The sequence below is a fragment of the Podarcis filfolensis genome, assembly GCF_964270895.1.
Source record: "Podarcis filfolensis genome assembly, chromosome: 13".
In the NCBI taxonomy this organism is placed as follows: Eukaryota; Metazoa; Chordata; class Lepidosauria; order Squamata; family Lacertidae; genus Podarcis; species Podarcis filfolensis.
In genome coordinates this window covers 14153179-14168861 of record NC_139615.1, presented here as the reverse complement: position 1 = coordinate 14168861, position 15683 = coordinate 14153179, and the positions used below count along the sequence as shown (strand labels likewise).

General features: G+C 47.8%; 1 protein-coding gene and 2 long non-coding RNA genes across 3 annotated transcripts in view; all 3 read left to right on the top strand.

Moving 5' to 3' along the window:
* Window positions 1–15683, top strand: part of LOC310748480 — a 110026-nt gene that overhangs the window by 75787 nt on the left and 18556 nt on the right. The window lies entirely within an intron of this gene.
* On the top strand, window positions 882–1529 carry LOC310748477. Its single transcript, XR_014541337.1, has 2 exons — window positions 882–1005; window positions 1072–1529. It is a non-coding gene; the product is annotated as an uncharacterized lncRNA (long non-coding RNA).
* LOC310748558 (uncharacterized protein) overlaps window positions 4279–15683 on the top strand; it is a 31783-nt gene continuing 20378 nt past the window's right edge. Inside the window, exons 1-5 of the mRNA XM_083584410.1 lie at window positions 4279–5811; window positions 6763–8008; window positions 8925–9051; window positions 10044–10157; window positions 12686–14169. Of these exons, the coding sequence (XP_083440536.1) occupies window positions 6881–8008; window positions 8925–9051; window positions 10044–10157; window positions 12686–14169 (2853 nt within the window). The 5' untranslated portion in view covers window positions 4279–5811; window positions 6763–6880. The remainder of the gene's footprint in view (window positions 5812–6762; window positions 8009–8924; window positions 9052–10043; window positions 10158–12685; window positions 14170–15683) is intronic.

Below are 15683 nucleotides of genomic sequence, written 5' to 3'. Positions count from 1 at the left end.
GCCCGTGTGTGTCTGTTCATGCGTGAGAGAAGGTATACTTGGATATATATCGGAATCATTACTATTAATGGTATATATTTGATACCCTGCCCTTCCTCACCAGTTGAAAGCATTCTCCCATCCAAGGATCTGGAATTGAATTATTCAGTCACCAAATGCCTGGGTAAACAGGGATGTTTTCAAATTCCTCCTGAAAGTTAATAATGATACAGACGGTCACAGTTCACTAAGCATCCTGATCGCTTTGTACATGCCTTGGGTGCATTTAATCAGGGCTGTTTCATAAATGACTTTTCTTTGCACAGAGCTAACCTCAGCTTTGGGGAGAGGAGAGAGAGAAGACACAGCTTTAATGGTAGGAAGAAGTTCAGCACCCACCAGACATCTGAGCACATAAGATTTCCAGCACCTGGAAGGAACTGTAGTTTGTCACAAGTGCTGGGAATTGTAGTTCTGTGGTGAGGAAGCTAGAACTCCCAGGATTCTTTGGGGCGTGGAACCGCTGTGAGGAGGGGGTAGCACATGCTTTTGCAAGCAGAGAACTCCAGGTTTGCTTGACAACATCTCGAGGTGGTGCTGGAGAAAACACTACCCAAAGTGCTGCTGCCAGTCGATATAGACCAAGACTGGGGAAGCTCTTTTCAGCATTTTCCCTTGTGCAAGCTGTGTGTGTGTGTGATGCTGGTGGTGGGCAGGGCCAGAGTAGGCGGAGCAACAGATGTGACTCTTCCCTTTGTACCCTAGGCCAGTGTTTTTCAACCTTTTTTGGGCAAAGGCACACTTGTTTCATGAAAAAAATCACGAGGCACACCACCATTAGAAAATGTTAAAAAATTTAACTCTATGCCTATATTGACTATATATAAAGTAATTCTCTTGAATAGGAATCAAATAAACACAAAAAGTATTTTATAATTACTTTATTATGAAATAGTAAGTAAACAGAAATATGAAAAATTATAAAATACTTTATTCAGTGCGCAACCTGGAATAGGCATGGCACAAGTGATGGAATAGGCATGGCACAGATGGTATAGGCATGGCACAGGTGATGGTACAGGCATGGCACAGGTGATGGTACAGGCATGGCACAAGTGATGGAATAGGCATGGCACAGATGGTATAGGCATGAGGAGGAGGAGGACTGACAGGAGGACTCACTTACTGGGCTGCTGCTGCTGCACAGGGCTGGACTCACTCATCTCTCTTCCAAGACCCGACCGTGACCAACTGGTTCCAGATGACCTCCTCACCTCACGTTGCACCTGCGGCCTGGTCTGGATCCGGATGCGGTCTCTCTGCAGTGCCGACTCCCGCCGAGTCCTGGTCTCAGTCCGTCTCCTCCTGCTCCGGTCCTCCTGGTGACTCGAGTCGCGACGTCTTCTTCTCTCCGCTGCTGCGCACACTGTGCTCGGGCGGGAAGGAAGTCGGAAAATGATGTCCTACTGTGATAGGTCCAGGCTGGAGTCTGGACCAATCACAGCCCGGACATCAGAAAAGTGGAGGGTGTCCCCCTGAGGAGCGCCAATCGGCGCCCCTGCTGGCCGAGGGTGGGGTCAAAAACCCCACCCCACCCATACCCAGGACACAGTCCGGCGCCCGCCTAGTGGGCGAAAATTTGACATTTTTAATTTTTTTAAAATCTTTCGAATTTTTCAATTTTTCCCACGGCACACCAGGCAACATCTTGCGGCACACTAGTGTGCCGCAGAACAGTGGTTGAAAAACACTGCCCTAGGCTGCATTCCAGCCACACAACAGCCAGCGGTTTCTACAGAGCCACACACTTTCCTCCCCATACACCATCCAGACAAACAAGAGGTGTTACTGGACTTCAAGGACGCAATCTAGCAAGTCAAAAGCACTGCGGTAGAATGTGGAACGTGAATGGTGAGGGGTATGACCCAGGAAGACTTCCAAGGGCTGAACAGAGAGGCCTGGAGGGCTACTTTGGCCCCTAGGACTGGAGTCCTGTCCCCACCCCCCAATATGTACACAACATTGAACTTCCTGCATTGCAGGGGGTTGGACTAGATGGCCCTTGGGGGTCCCTGCCAACTCTACAATTCTACGGTTAGATGGACCAATATGGTCTGACTCAGTTGTGCCATGTGAGAATAAGTAAGGCTGCAATTTTAACCGTGTGTACAGAGATGCTAATCCCATTAGAATTATACCCCTGTGGCTTGGGAATTAACAGCAGGACAACAAAAGTGGATTTTGTGAGCTCTTTTAATCACCTGGAAGGATAAAATACCTACCATCTATTGTACAGTAGTCTGAGGACCTCACTGCCCTTGATACATTTGAATGCATTTCTTATAAATGCCAACTTTGTTTGTATATCTTAACAGAACATCCAGATGGACTGTGTCTACTTATATATTTAAACCGAGATGGGCTGTATTAATGGCTATTGCACTACTAATGGGAGCTGCTGTTGTTTCTTTTTGTTAGTTATTGTTACGGTAAAATCTGAGTGTGAGGCTGCTCTGCCACCCAGACTAAGTCCGCGGGTCCCTGCGGAGGAAAATGAGCTCAGCCGGAGACAGGAGCAAGCTGCAGAAGATCCAAGTTTATTGCGCAACAGGTTCAAGGCGAGATTGAACAGCGAGAAAGGGGTGACATGAACTTTTGAAACTTCCCTCCATGCCCCAGAATACAGTGCAAAACACATCCCAGTTACATCATGAATACATTAAGAAGAGGTTGGGTTACACAGATTACATCATGAATACATTAAGAAGAGGTTGGGTTACACAGGATTAACATATGGAGGAGGGAGGGGGGAATATGCAGAACTGGAGATATGCGCAGATAAGCACATCCTGAGTACCGGTGATGAGAAGACAATGATCCATGTACTGGCATTGCCTGGAGGAAAGGCTTGGCAGAGTGATTTGACAGGATTAGGGTCTTGACACCTTGCTTGAGGGATTATGGAGGACAGGGGAGGTGTCATGGAGTCCTAGAGAAATTGAGCAAATTGGCACGTTGATTTTCTATGAATTTTATAGATTTTAGTCCCTTTTGACATTGACACTTGGAAATAAATGGATATATTGTAGCGAAGAAGAAGGTGAAGAAGACATGCCCCCCCTTCCGTATCAGTTATACAATATTAATTTAAAAAGTTGTTCCAGTGAAATTGTGGGGCTTACTCCCCAGTAGATGTTAGGATTGCAGCCTTTAATTCATTAAAACTGCATACACTGCCATACAAATAAGCCGTTGTACTGAAGAGAGAAAGAGCATACTTTGTTTTCATTTCATTTGTTTCCCCATTCCTGAAGATCAACTTTTTAACTGATCCCCTCCCCACCTCAGTTCAATCGATTGTTGCAGCTGATCGTTGGCAAGTAATCTCTCTCTCTCTCTGGCTGCAAAGTGTCTGCCCCCTTAACTTGGGAGAAAGCCCTCTCGAACGCAGTAGGCCCTCCTTCCGAGTAAACACTCCTGGCCTCAGGTCCACATTTGCACCCTCTGCAGCGCTCAGGGTTGCAATGCAATGCAATGGGGGTGGGTGGATCTTTGCAGGCAAACCAGCCCCTTATTAGATCAGGCCGGGCAAGGAATAGTTAACCCTACCCACTCTCTTCCCACTGACCGCCCCCCACCCCAATATCGCGCCCGTCTCCATGTGCAGAGAGACGGAAGGGGAGGGCAGGCAGCGCCTCGTCGGGAGGGGCTCGCGGCAGCGCGGGCTGTTCGCTCATTTCCTGAGGGGTGGGGGTCCGATCGGTGCTCGGAGGGGGAGTGAGAAAGGCGGGCTTGCTCTTGCCGGCGAGAGACGCCCCCCCCAATACTCCCCACGGAAGAGTCTCGAGCTCTCAGCTGCGGAGGCGGCGCCGTGATCATCATTTGGAACAGGTAAAAAAGACGGAGGAAACGCGCAGCAGCAGGAGTTAATGGGGGGCTGCCTGGCTGGGTAGGGGGGGAGACGCTAGGGCTCTGCTCTCCCTCTCCGTGCATAGGGATTTCCGACTAGGGAGACGCAAGGTGCGGGGGGGGGGCAATTTGCTTTTTGTACATGCTTCCCCCACCCCGGGCACAGCGTGGGAGCAGAACCCAGGAGTCCCGATCCTCGCCTCCCTCTCTCCCTGCAACGCCCCCCTTGCCCCGCTCCGGGCACAGCGTGGGAGGAGAAGCCAGGAGTTAGGATCCTCGCCTCCCTCTCTCCCTGCAACGCCCCCCTTGCCCTGCTCCGGGCACGGCGTGGGAGGAGAAGCCAGGAGTCCGGATCCTCGCCTCGCTCCCTACAACGCCCCCCTTGCCTAGAGCTGGTTCCCAGCCTCGTGGAGACGGAGGGGAGGAACAGGCGCCGCTGCCTTTTAACCCAAACAGCAGCCCCGCCCCCTTGCTTCCCTCCCACAGCTGGGGAGGGCGGAGGGAACCCAGGCGTCCTGGCGTCTCCCTCCCTCGGCTTTAACCTATCCATCCCTCTTTCAAGAGAGAAAGCTTAGGAATCCCGCTGAGACCTCTTGCACGCCCCCTCCATTCCTTCCAGCCTCGGGTCCTCCTTCCTCCGACTGGGGTTGGGAGGCAATCCCGAGACCCTCCCCATTTTGGAGCCCGGCAATTTCACCTTTCACTTTCCTTTCTGACTTCCGAGCCGCTGCAACAGCCTCCCAATAAGGGGGAGTTTTACTCACTTGCCGACTGCGAGGACACTGGGAGAGGATCCCGGCTGAAATCCTGGAGCTGCCAGTCCGTGTAGACAATATTGAGCTTGATGGTCTGCCTGAGTAGAAAGCAGTTTCCTGCGTTCCTTTGGTGTGTGTGTAAATTTGTTTACAGTATTTGGTTTTCAGACCAAACTTTTACAATCACATATCCAATATACAACATACAAACAAGATTCCAAAGAATCTCCTGGACTTCCCTCCTCCCCTTTGTGGGTCTTATTGTTAATCATTTCCTCCTGCATCTTTTATGATAATCCAAATCTTTTACATCTCCATTATGTCCAAAAATCACCATTACACTACAAGTGTTATTCCAATCCTACTTACGGTTTTAACTGTTTACAATGGTTTTTAAGATAAATTATAAATTTTCCCCATCCCTTATTAAAATTTTGGTCTTCCAGATTTCTGACTCTTCCAGTCATTTTAGCCATTTTGGCATAATTCATTAACTTGATCTGCCATTCTTCTCTGGTAGGGACTTTATCTTCTTTCCATTTCTGGGCCAATAACATCCACACATCTGTGGTCGCATACATAAATAGTCTTTTCTGCTCCCTTGGGATTTCAGCTCCTAAGATTCCTAAAAGAAAGGCTCCAAGTTTTTTAGAAAAAGTTATTTTAAACATTTTTTCCCAACTCATTATATATCATTTCCCAAAATTCTTTTACTACCTTACATTTCCACCACATATGATAAAAAGTGCCTTCTTTTTCCTTACATTTCCAACATACATTTGACCCTATTTTATACATTTTTGCTAAAAAAAATTGCTAATTTACTGGGAGTTAAATACCAACAGTTTCCTGTGTTCCTAATCAGACAATGAGCAGTAGGCCCTGCTCCTCTTTTAACAGCAAATGGAATTGGAGCCATTAGCAGGTCTCATAATACTTTTCTTTCTATGAGAAGTTTTGCGGTTCCAACTGATCAGACTTTTGGGGAAAGGCTTTAGAGCTGCACGCAGCCAAGAAGGCAGACCTTCCTCTGTTCTTCTGCAAACAGTTTCCTGACTTTGACAGTTGATGACATAGCCCAGGTTCCAGGTTCTTTGCTTCTGCAGACGGAGCAGGCTGCTCAGTGATACAGATCTCGTCTTCCTAATCTGCTCCTTGCATTTGGTGTGTGCCCCTGTGCCTTCCCTGTTTCATTTGATCGGGCAAATATTCTAGAACCCTCCAAGCTTAAGTCCCAAACTGGTTGCGTTGATGCTGAAACTAACCACGGGACAGGATTCCATCCCATATCAGTTGCTGTGTAAATAGTGCACCTGTGTAAATGCCTGTGATTTCCTGCCATTTTGGAGCTGGAGTGACCACGGAAAGCCCTTTACACATCATTATGAACTGGAAGCTTTTATTTTTATGCTGTGATTCCTACATTGCAATTGGTTGGACTAGATGAGCCTTGGGGTACCTTCCAACTATACGATTCCATGATTCTCTGAATAAAAACTACATTCATACCGAGGGCCTTCTCGGTAGTGGCACCCGCCCTGTGGAACGCCCTCCCATCAGATGTCAAGGAAATAAACAACTACAGTATCTGACTTTTAGAAGACATCTGAAGGCAGCCCTGTTCAGGGAAGTTTTAAATGTTTGATGTTTTACTGTGCTTTTAATATTCTTTTGGGAGCCACCCAGAGTGGCTGCGGAAACCGAGCCAGATGGGCGGGGTATAAATAATAAATTGCCGTATTTTCTGTGTATAAGATGACCCCTATTTTTTGAGCCCAAAATTAAATAATTTCAACATTCCGTGTATAAGACGACCCCCAGTTTTAAACTTTGAAAAATTGGGGAAAAATATAGTCTGATACACGGAAAAATACATCATCATCATCATCATTATTTTGCAGTGAAAGTCAGACTGGAAAACCAATCTAGTTTTTGACCAGAAGTGCCAACAAAATGCAATGATACTATGTGTTTCTAGTTTCTTTCTATTTCTGTAGTGGCAGGTGACTTTTCTGTTTGAGTCCTCTAGTCTTCTGTCTAAGGGTGAAATGTTTAAGTCTCCCCTTCCCACATACCTATGTTTTTTAACTACATAGCATTTACTTTTTCCACCTCTCAGCTGCCTGGCTTCAAACTTGCCACTGTCAGGAGATGGCTGTTCATAAACCAAACATAAATTGAGGCTCCAGAACGTGGGATAACCACCACCACCCATCCTTCTGGAAGCCGGCTGAACTATGACCAGCAAGGAAGGTGACTCATCAGCTACTTGGGTTCTCCGCTTCCCTTCCCCATTAGAACCAGGGGTCCAAATCAGTGTCGAAATGGAGGAGACCTCGCCTCCCATTGGGACCATCAAGGAGATCCTCAAGCGCTCTCGCTCCCGCAAGGACCGGATGGATCCGCGTGAAGCTGTTGTGAAGCCTCAGTGTTGGGAAGTCCGGCAACAGGTGATTCTCCCCACTCCAGAAGAGGAGGCATCTAAGGCAGATGCCCCTGAGGTGATGCTGGAGGATAAAATTGAGACTTGTGTGGTCTCTTTTGAAAACGCCTCTGACCCCAAAGAAGAGAGAGGGACCAAAACGGAAGTGATGGTCAGCCCGGATTGCGTGATTACTATCGAAGAAGAGGAGGTTGACCCTGAAAAGCAGGAGTCACCAGAACCTGAGTTTGTGTCAGATGACGACGACATTGAGGCCTGTGTGGTGTCTTCTGAAGAAGGCTCTCGAAAGGAAGAGGAGACCCAGCCTAAGATCATAGATGGAGGGAGCGTTGAGGACTTCGTTGAGTCTCTTGAACACACAGGTCTCCCTAGAGTAGAAAAGGCCACCCAGACCGAACCGACACAGAGGGACAGTGCTGAGAGCTGTGAGGCCTCTACCCAGAAGGCAGCCAACTCCAAAGAGGAAGAGTTAATGGAATCTGAGGTGGCATCTAAGGAGGGTGGCCAGGCCAGTTGGGCTTCTCCAGAGAAACCAGAGGACCCTAAAGGAGGAGGAGGAGGAGGAGGAGAAACACAAGAGGCTTGCAACAGCCCAAAACGTCAGGGGGTCATCTTGGGAGAAGGTGGTATCGCCATGGAGACTGCCCGTCAGGGTTTCCGGTGGTTTCGCTACCAGGAAGCTGAGGACCCGCGGAAAGCTTACGGGCAGCTGTGGGAACTTTGCCGCCTTTGGCTGAAGCCGGAGAGCCGCAGCAAGGAGCAGATTCTGGAGCTGCTGGTCCTGGAGCAATTCCTGGCCATTTTGCCTCAGGAAATTCAGAGCTGGGTGTGGCAGCAGCACCCAGAGACGTGTGCGCAGGCCGTGGACCTGGTAGAAAACTTCCTGACAGGCCTTTCTCTGCTTCAGAGACATGGGGAAAAGGTGAGATACCCCATATGGGGGCGGCATGTGAGTTAGCCATGAGGCATGGGGTGGTTTTTTGGGGGGGAGGGGTTACTGGAAATTGCAGCGTGGAGCATTGGGCTACCCGGGGTTCGAAGGCTGTATGAGGTTGAGATGGCAGAGTAATTTGATGTGGGTTGAAAAGTGGCGTTGTGACATAAATGCCAATTATAAACACAGGATACATAGTTTCAGAGTTGTGAAGATCAGCCGCAAGGCTTTCCAGACTGAAACACTGAGGAAATGCAGGGAGTTTTACAGGGAAAGGTGGCTGACTTCTTTGGTGTGCTGAGAACTCTTTTATCTTCATGCGCGGCAAATTTCCTGTTTCTATAAATTGTGTGTCATTTTCTTTTTTTAAAAAAAGAAAGCATTAATTAGTGAAATAACAAATGGGTATGATACTAGTGAAACAGGCAATTTCAAAGCTTTGATCCACTTTTCGCGCACGACAAATATAAATGCTCAATAAAATGAATGTGTTATCGGTGTTTTCTTTACAACTTGCGGAGGGCAGCCTAGGGGTGTGTATTCAGATTCACCTCTGCTTCTCCTTTCACACGATATTAATCACGTGGGGAAAGGAATGCCTGGAGGAGGTCAGATCCCAAGTCATTTCAGGGGAGCCATGAATACCAAAAACGAAAAAAATCAAGTGATTAAACTCAAATATATTTAGGGTTAGTGCAGGGGAGAGACAAAGTGATAATGCCTTTATTGAAAAAAGGAGTTGGTTTATTTCCTATTGGAATGCAGTTTCGCAAACATAAATTGAATAATTTTGGGGAGAATTTTCTTCATATTTATACTGCTTCTCTGGTTAAATGTATATATTTGTAGTAGTATTTTTTCCTGCTGCGTGCATGTGCTTAAATATTTTTTTTCATTGTTTCAGGCACTGGTGACCTTTGAAGAGGTGGGTGTGTATTTTTTTGAGGAAGAGTGGAGATTCCTGGATGAAACTCAGAGACAGATCTACCGGGAGGTCATGCTAGAGAATTATGAGAATGTCCGGTCACTGGGTGAGAATTGAATGTCTGTAGAGTCGTTGGTGAAGGATCTCTAAATCAGCTTGGCTGCTCCATTGCTTACGTTCATGGTGGGCAGGTGTTGCCAAACCTTTGTCCTATCAAAAATTACAGGAAGTTGTAGCCTTTGGAGGGGCTGCTAGCTCAACTTGACTGCTAAATGTAGTGGTGCTCTCCTTTAAATTACAATTCATTTATTAACTGCATTCTAAACCACCATCTCAGAGCCATTTACAGATGGGTCATCTGTTGAGTAGAAACAGGGTGATAAATCTTTCATCCTTAGCTGCTCTCTGCATAGATTAACATCCCTTACTTCATTGCTTCCTGCTCTGGAACACCATTCAAACGTTCAGGATACAATCAAAAAGGAAAATGCAGATACAAAATTTTAACAACTTTTAATGATATTAAATGTGATTGGCTCGATTTGAAGGACCCTGCAGTGACATTTAGGCGTCCCAAGGTTATCACAAGTTAATGATTCCGCACTGCGTTTCGTTCCCATGGACTGGAATATTTCGTTAATGAATAAAAGTTTATGGATGTAGAAGGAAAAGGGCAAGGAAGGGTTAAGTTGCGTGTGTTTGTCCTGCATCAGCAACTCTGTGAGAGTGACTCAGCAAGCATGTGAGAACGACTCAGCAGAATCTAAACACACTTGTGTTTGAAGCAAGGTCGCCCTTGGCTCTGTGTCCAAATGCTGCAAGGAGGACTGTATATTACAACTGTATGGAACCTATCAGATGTGGAATGGCAATATACTGTCAGTGAAGGGACTGACCCTACCTTGAACTGTCTGGTGTTTTTCTATGCCACTGGCATGCCACTCAGCCGGCATGTCGAATGGGCATTCTGCACACACCCAAACAGATTTGTTACTCTTATCTATCTATCTATCTATCTATCTATCTATCTATCTATCTATCATCTATCTATTCTTCTTTAAAATATTCTTTATTTTGTCTCTCTTCTCCACTTTGCAGGATTTCCAACTCGCAAACCAGATCTGATCTCCAAGATGGAGAGTAGCAAGAACCCGGATCCATGTTTCCAAGATCTCCAGGAGTCAAAAAGAGAAGTCCCACCAAGAGTTGCTGGTGAGCAAACGGCTGCCCTTGATGTTACTGGTTTTTATTCTGCATTCAGATTTGAAAGCTTTCACTTCTGTTTATTTGGACACAGCTTATTGTGTTGTCCAAACTCAGTAAACCGTGGTTAATCTTAACCATGGTTTGTTAGAAACAAGCTAAGCTTAAGCCTTGCGTTATAAATCTGGTTTCTTTCAACAAAACACAGTTGTATTCAGAAGGTGGTGGACTCTCCTTCATTAGAGGCTAGACTGGTTATCACGGAGGTTGTAGCAGAGGCCGGATGGCCAACCTATCAGGAAGGTTGTAGGAGAGGCCGGATGGCCAACCTATCAGGGAGGTTGTAGGAGAGGCCGGATGGCCAACCTATCAGGGAGGTTATAGGAGAGGCCGGATGGCCAACCTATCAGGGAGGTTGTAGGAGAGGCTGGCTGGCCAACCTATCAGGGAGGTTGTAGGAGAGGCTGGATGGCCAACCTATCAGGGAGGTTGTAGTGGTGGCTCTCCTGCATCTGCAGGACGTTGGGCTGGATGACATATGAGGCTCCTCTCAACTCTAAGATTCTATGAAGCGATTCCTCTCAAGTCCTAAACATCGATTCTGAGAAAGATACAACTGCTTGAGAACCCATTTGTCAGGAAGACGTACAACTTGCCTTCATAATGGGTCCCATAAGGGGTGCACATCACAGCACTGCAGTACAGACTTTGGCCATTGTGGTGTAGTGGTTAAGAGCGGTGGACTCGTAATCTGCTGAACTGGGTTCTATTCCCTGCTCCTCCACATGCAGCTGCTGGGTGACTCAGCCCCACTCACCTCACAGAGTGTTTGTTGTGGGGGAGGAAGGGAAAGGAGAACGTAGCCGCTTTGAGACTCCTTTGGGTAGTGATAAAGCGGGATATCAAATCCAAACTCCTCTTCTTCTTCCTCTTCTTCTTCTTCTTCTTCTTCTTCTTCTTCTTCTTCGGCTCCCCTGATCCTGGTGGAGATGCTGGAGGAGGTTTGAGAGCTAGCCAGGAACCCACATGGCTAGTGTGCTGGCTTATGCCCTGGGGCAGGGACGTTTACTCTAATTACTCTTTAGGATCATTGGTGGTGTGGAAATCTGCTGGGGAGTAAAGAGCATTTTCCTTCTCTTTCCCCGAGGCCTCAACTTCCAGGTAGGGCTAAACCCAGACGAACATCTACCTTACAACGTCATGGGGGACATGGGGACAAATAGAAGAAGAAGCCTTTACCCTGGTATGGTTCCCCTTTATCACATACACAGCCCAACAAGACAAGAAGAATCCCCTGATCAAAAATTTATGGAAAAGTGGGATAGATATAAAACATACGTTCAAAAATACAGTAAAGGTTCGCTATCTATGCTAGCATTTGATTGACGTTGGAGTGAGAATGAGTTGAGAAATAAGACTAAAAGCGCATATTGATATAGGAATGTATTAGATAAAATGTAAAGAAATATACAATAATAAGAGTACAGTCATTTGTAAAAAAAGGAATATATAGCGGGATAGACAGGAAGTCTAGCGTGTTGGTATGTATATGATTTTGCGGGGGGAATTTGTTTTTGTTTTTTCTCTTCTTTCTTTTTTTCTTTCATTTTCTTTCTAGCTATATAAAATTTGTATATAATTTTTGTATACATGTTGGAAATTATATTATAGTAAGTCCTGTAATATGACAACGTTTACCGATGTAATATAAGAATGTTAACAAATAAATAAAATGCAATTTTTTTTAAAAAAAGAACCCCCCGACAGCATACGAATCAATCTGGCTAACCTGATTAAAAAATATACACTCACACCCCACTCACACACAAAAACAAATCTCACTCCAGCCAGCCAAAGACAACCAGCCATACCCTCAGCCACACGCAACCTCTCTCACCACCAAGGAAATACAACAAGTGAATAGTAAGAGAACCCATACAAGTAACACTGACACAAAACCCCATACATACAATAAGTAGAAGAAAAGAAGCATAACCACCTCACTTGCCCCTCCCCCTCCCCCTCTTCTCCCTTTTTTCTTTCCCCCAGCTTTTTCTTCTTCTTCCTAATTGTTTAAACCAGTTCATAAACCAAGAACTTATGCATTCACCACTACTAATGAAACCTATGTTGTAGATATTTTCCCGCATTTATTATGCTATTTTTGTGATATACAAGTGACGTGAGAAAACTTGGTATACTTATTTGTAGAACACTATTCCTGCTTATAAAACCCAATAAAAAAAAATAAAAATAAAGTTGTGGGAAAAAGAAGGCACACTCTCTTTGAACTTAGCTTTGTACTTAGTTTTTCACACATGGCGCCTCCAGATTGGCTTTATTTTTGTTAAGTAAATCATGACACAGTGTCATGTGTCTCGTGTTGTTGTAATGACCTAATTTTAAGACCTGCTAAGGAACAGGTGATTTGTTATAATGTCCTGATATGTAAAACCACAGAATTCAAAGAGGGTATACTTCCTTTTTCCTATGACTGCATAATCCTTCCCCATCCTTCTCTTTCTTCCCTTTTCCAGAAGATGCTGAGCTCTCAAGCGAGTCTGACTGTGAGGAGCTGTTGACCTGGAAGGAACAGAAAGCAGCGGACAGCCCTCCGGTTGTGCCGAGAACCAGAAGCGGTCTCAGAAGCGCGGACAGGGCTGTCAAAAGCAGCCCTCCCAGCACGGACAGCAGCAGGCCCCGCTGGCATCGGACAGAGCCACGATTCACGTGCCCCGACTGCGGCAAGACGTTCCGTTGGCAATCCGCTTTGGCTCGGCACCAGCTCTCGCACGCTAGGGACAAGCCGTACCGGTGCTCAAACTGCCCCAAGAGCTTCGCCCAGCGCTCAAAGCTGGCCCGGCACCGCTGCCTCCACCCCGGGGACCCCTCCTGCAAGTGCCCCGAGTGCGGGAAGCGCTTCTGTGACCGCTACAAGCTGGCTCGCCACCTGAAGACCCACTCGGGCGAGCGGCCGTACCGCTGCGACGTGTGTGGGTGCAGCTTCTGCCTCAGCTCCAGCCTGCAGCACCACCGCTGCGTGCGCACAGGTGAGCGCCCCCACAGCTGCCCCGAGTGCGGGAGGGACTTCAGCCGACGCTCCAACCTCATCCAGCACCTCCGGGTGCACCAGCTGCAGTGGCAGCAGCAAGGAGGGACCAGCGGGGAACTCCATGTGGGAGATGCCGAGCTCGGACCGGGCTCGGACCTCTGTGAGGAGGATTGGAAATACGAGTGGATTGCGGATGGGCAGGGTGGTGAGCAGGCAGATGACGTACTCCGTGCTGGAAATGGCGAGGGCAACCCACGCTCGGAGCTCCAGGAGGACAAGGAGACCCTAGAGCTCCGTGTTGGGGATTCTGAGCATGGGTGGGACGCGGAGCTCCACAGTGGCAAAATTATGGCGCTCCAGCCTGGGGCCCCTGGGCACCAGCAGAGCTTGGAACTGTGTGCTAGAAACCGCGAGAGCAAGGAAATAGTGGAGCTGCGTGTAGGGGATGGTGAGGAGCCCAGATGGATTGAGGAGGAGGAAGATGCCGATTGTCTGCTTGTCAGCGATGGAGGGCCCCTCTGCTCTGACAGCCGGGAGAGCTATGCCTGTCAGGACCTGCAACCCACCAACCAAACCTCGCTGGAAGGGAGTGAGGTCCCCCAGTGCACTGACTGTGGGCGGACGTTCACCCGCATCTCCAGCCTTTCCCGCCACCAGCGGATCCATGCCACGCAGCACCACCACCCGCTGCCCAGCCAGCTGGCCCTGCACCAGCTCATGCACGCCTTGGGGCAGCCCCACGCCTGCCCCGACTGCCCCAAGAGCTTCAGCCACCGATCCAAGCTGCTGCGCCACCAGATCGTGCACACGGGCCAGCGCTCTTTCCAGTGCGGCGAGTGCGGGAAAAACTACAGGGACCGTTCGACACTCCGCCGGCACCAGCGCTTCCACGGCAAGCCGGAGGCCTTGGGTCTGGCTCCCGTGTGGGATGCCTCTCCTTACTCGCGTGACCCCGTGGTGATGATATTATGAGTGGGAACGCCATGCAAATTCCACTGTGGGAAGCAACCGCTTTCTGGTGGGACCCTAGATTTTGATGAGCCGCATTTGCATTAGCTGGTTGAACAGTTTGTTCTGACCATGATCTTGAGGGCGGTGACTGCTGGAGAATTCCAGCTTGGAGTTATTTGGGGAAAGGGTTGGGAAAAGAAGGGGTGCACGCCGTTGCGGATGGGTGGCTGCGAGCCCGGAGATCCAAATAGCCCCCGCTTTCAAATATTCAGGGTTGTAGCTTACTCCTAAAGATTTCTTCAAGCCTACATCCAGAAAGGGGACTTGGGATTTCAGGAGGGGCAGCTCCAAAGCTCTTACAATCTTTAGGTTTCTGCTCGGTGTCATGGGGCACCCCAAACAATGAGTGTTATAAAAAGAGAAAGGCTTTCGCCAGCGCTTCCCACTTGCTGGAACAAAGCAACTTCCTGGTGCCGGTCACTTTGGAACAGGTATTCAGGAGCTAGAGCAGGCATAGGCAAACTCGGCCCTCCAGATGTTTTGGGACTACAACTCCCATCATCCCTGACCACTGGTCCTGTTAGCTAGGGATGACAGGAGTTGTAGTCTCAAAAAATCTGGAGGACCGAGTTTGCCTATGCCTGAGCTAGAAGGTTCATCTCCAGGACCACAACAATGGTCCCCATCCTAAGGACCGATGACATGGCAAGCCTGTTTTCGGACTGTACCATATCGGCCTGCAGGATGCTTGTGTGCATTTAAATCTTTCAGTATTTGGTGGAGGCGAATCTCTTGCACACAGAAAGCCAGCAGGGCAGGGAGCTGGGGACGGGGAGCATTGTTTTAGAACCTTTCTCCCTGACATGCCAGGGGATTGTGTTATTTTTCTCCCTACAGTGAGCTGTGTAACCCTTCCAGCAGTCTGAAGTGGTACAGCCCAGAAACAGAACTCCCAAACTTACGAGTTCTAAGGGTTCAGGATCAGCGCAATGCCTCTTTATTGGAGGCTCAACCAGTCATTTCCTGGCTGTAATTTCCCCCCCTCCAGCTTACCTACCTCCAAGGCTCTCTCCTCAGTTCTCAAGCATGGTCCGTTGCAATGACTTGGTTGAGAGATGGCTAATGGCAGCTGTTTGTTTATTTGTTTCGTCTTGTACATGTTAAGTTTTTTTATCTGCTGTGAACTCTCTGCCGTGGTTTTCCATTGGGCAGGGAAGGTGGCAATACCTACTGGGAGATTCAGCATCATGGGGAGAGTTTTGGGCTGCTTGATTGTACATATGGAAAATAAAATATATTTTCCTTTTTTTGTTTCCATAGCTTTCCTGGCTTAATCCATTAAACTATTTTTTATTTTTTATTTTGGTCTGTAACACATACAACCCCCTTCCATCTGGTGCCCAAAGCGATAGAAGTGTTACTCTTCCATTTCTGGCAGCACAGAGTTCCAGTCATAACCTTTAGGGCAATCGTCTGGCTTATGGGATTTGCTTTGTTTTCGACTGGTCCTGCGTGCCACACCTCCTGGAGCC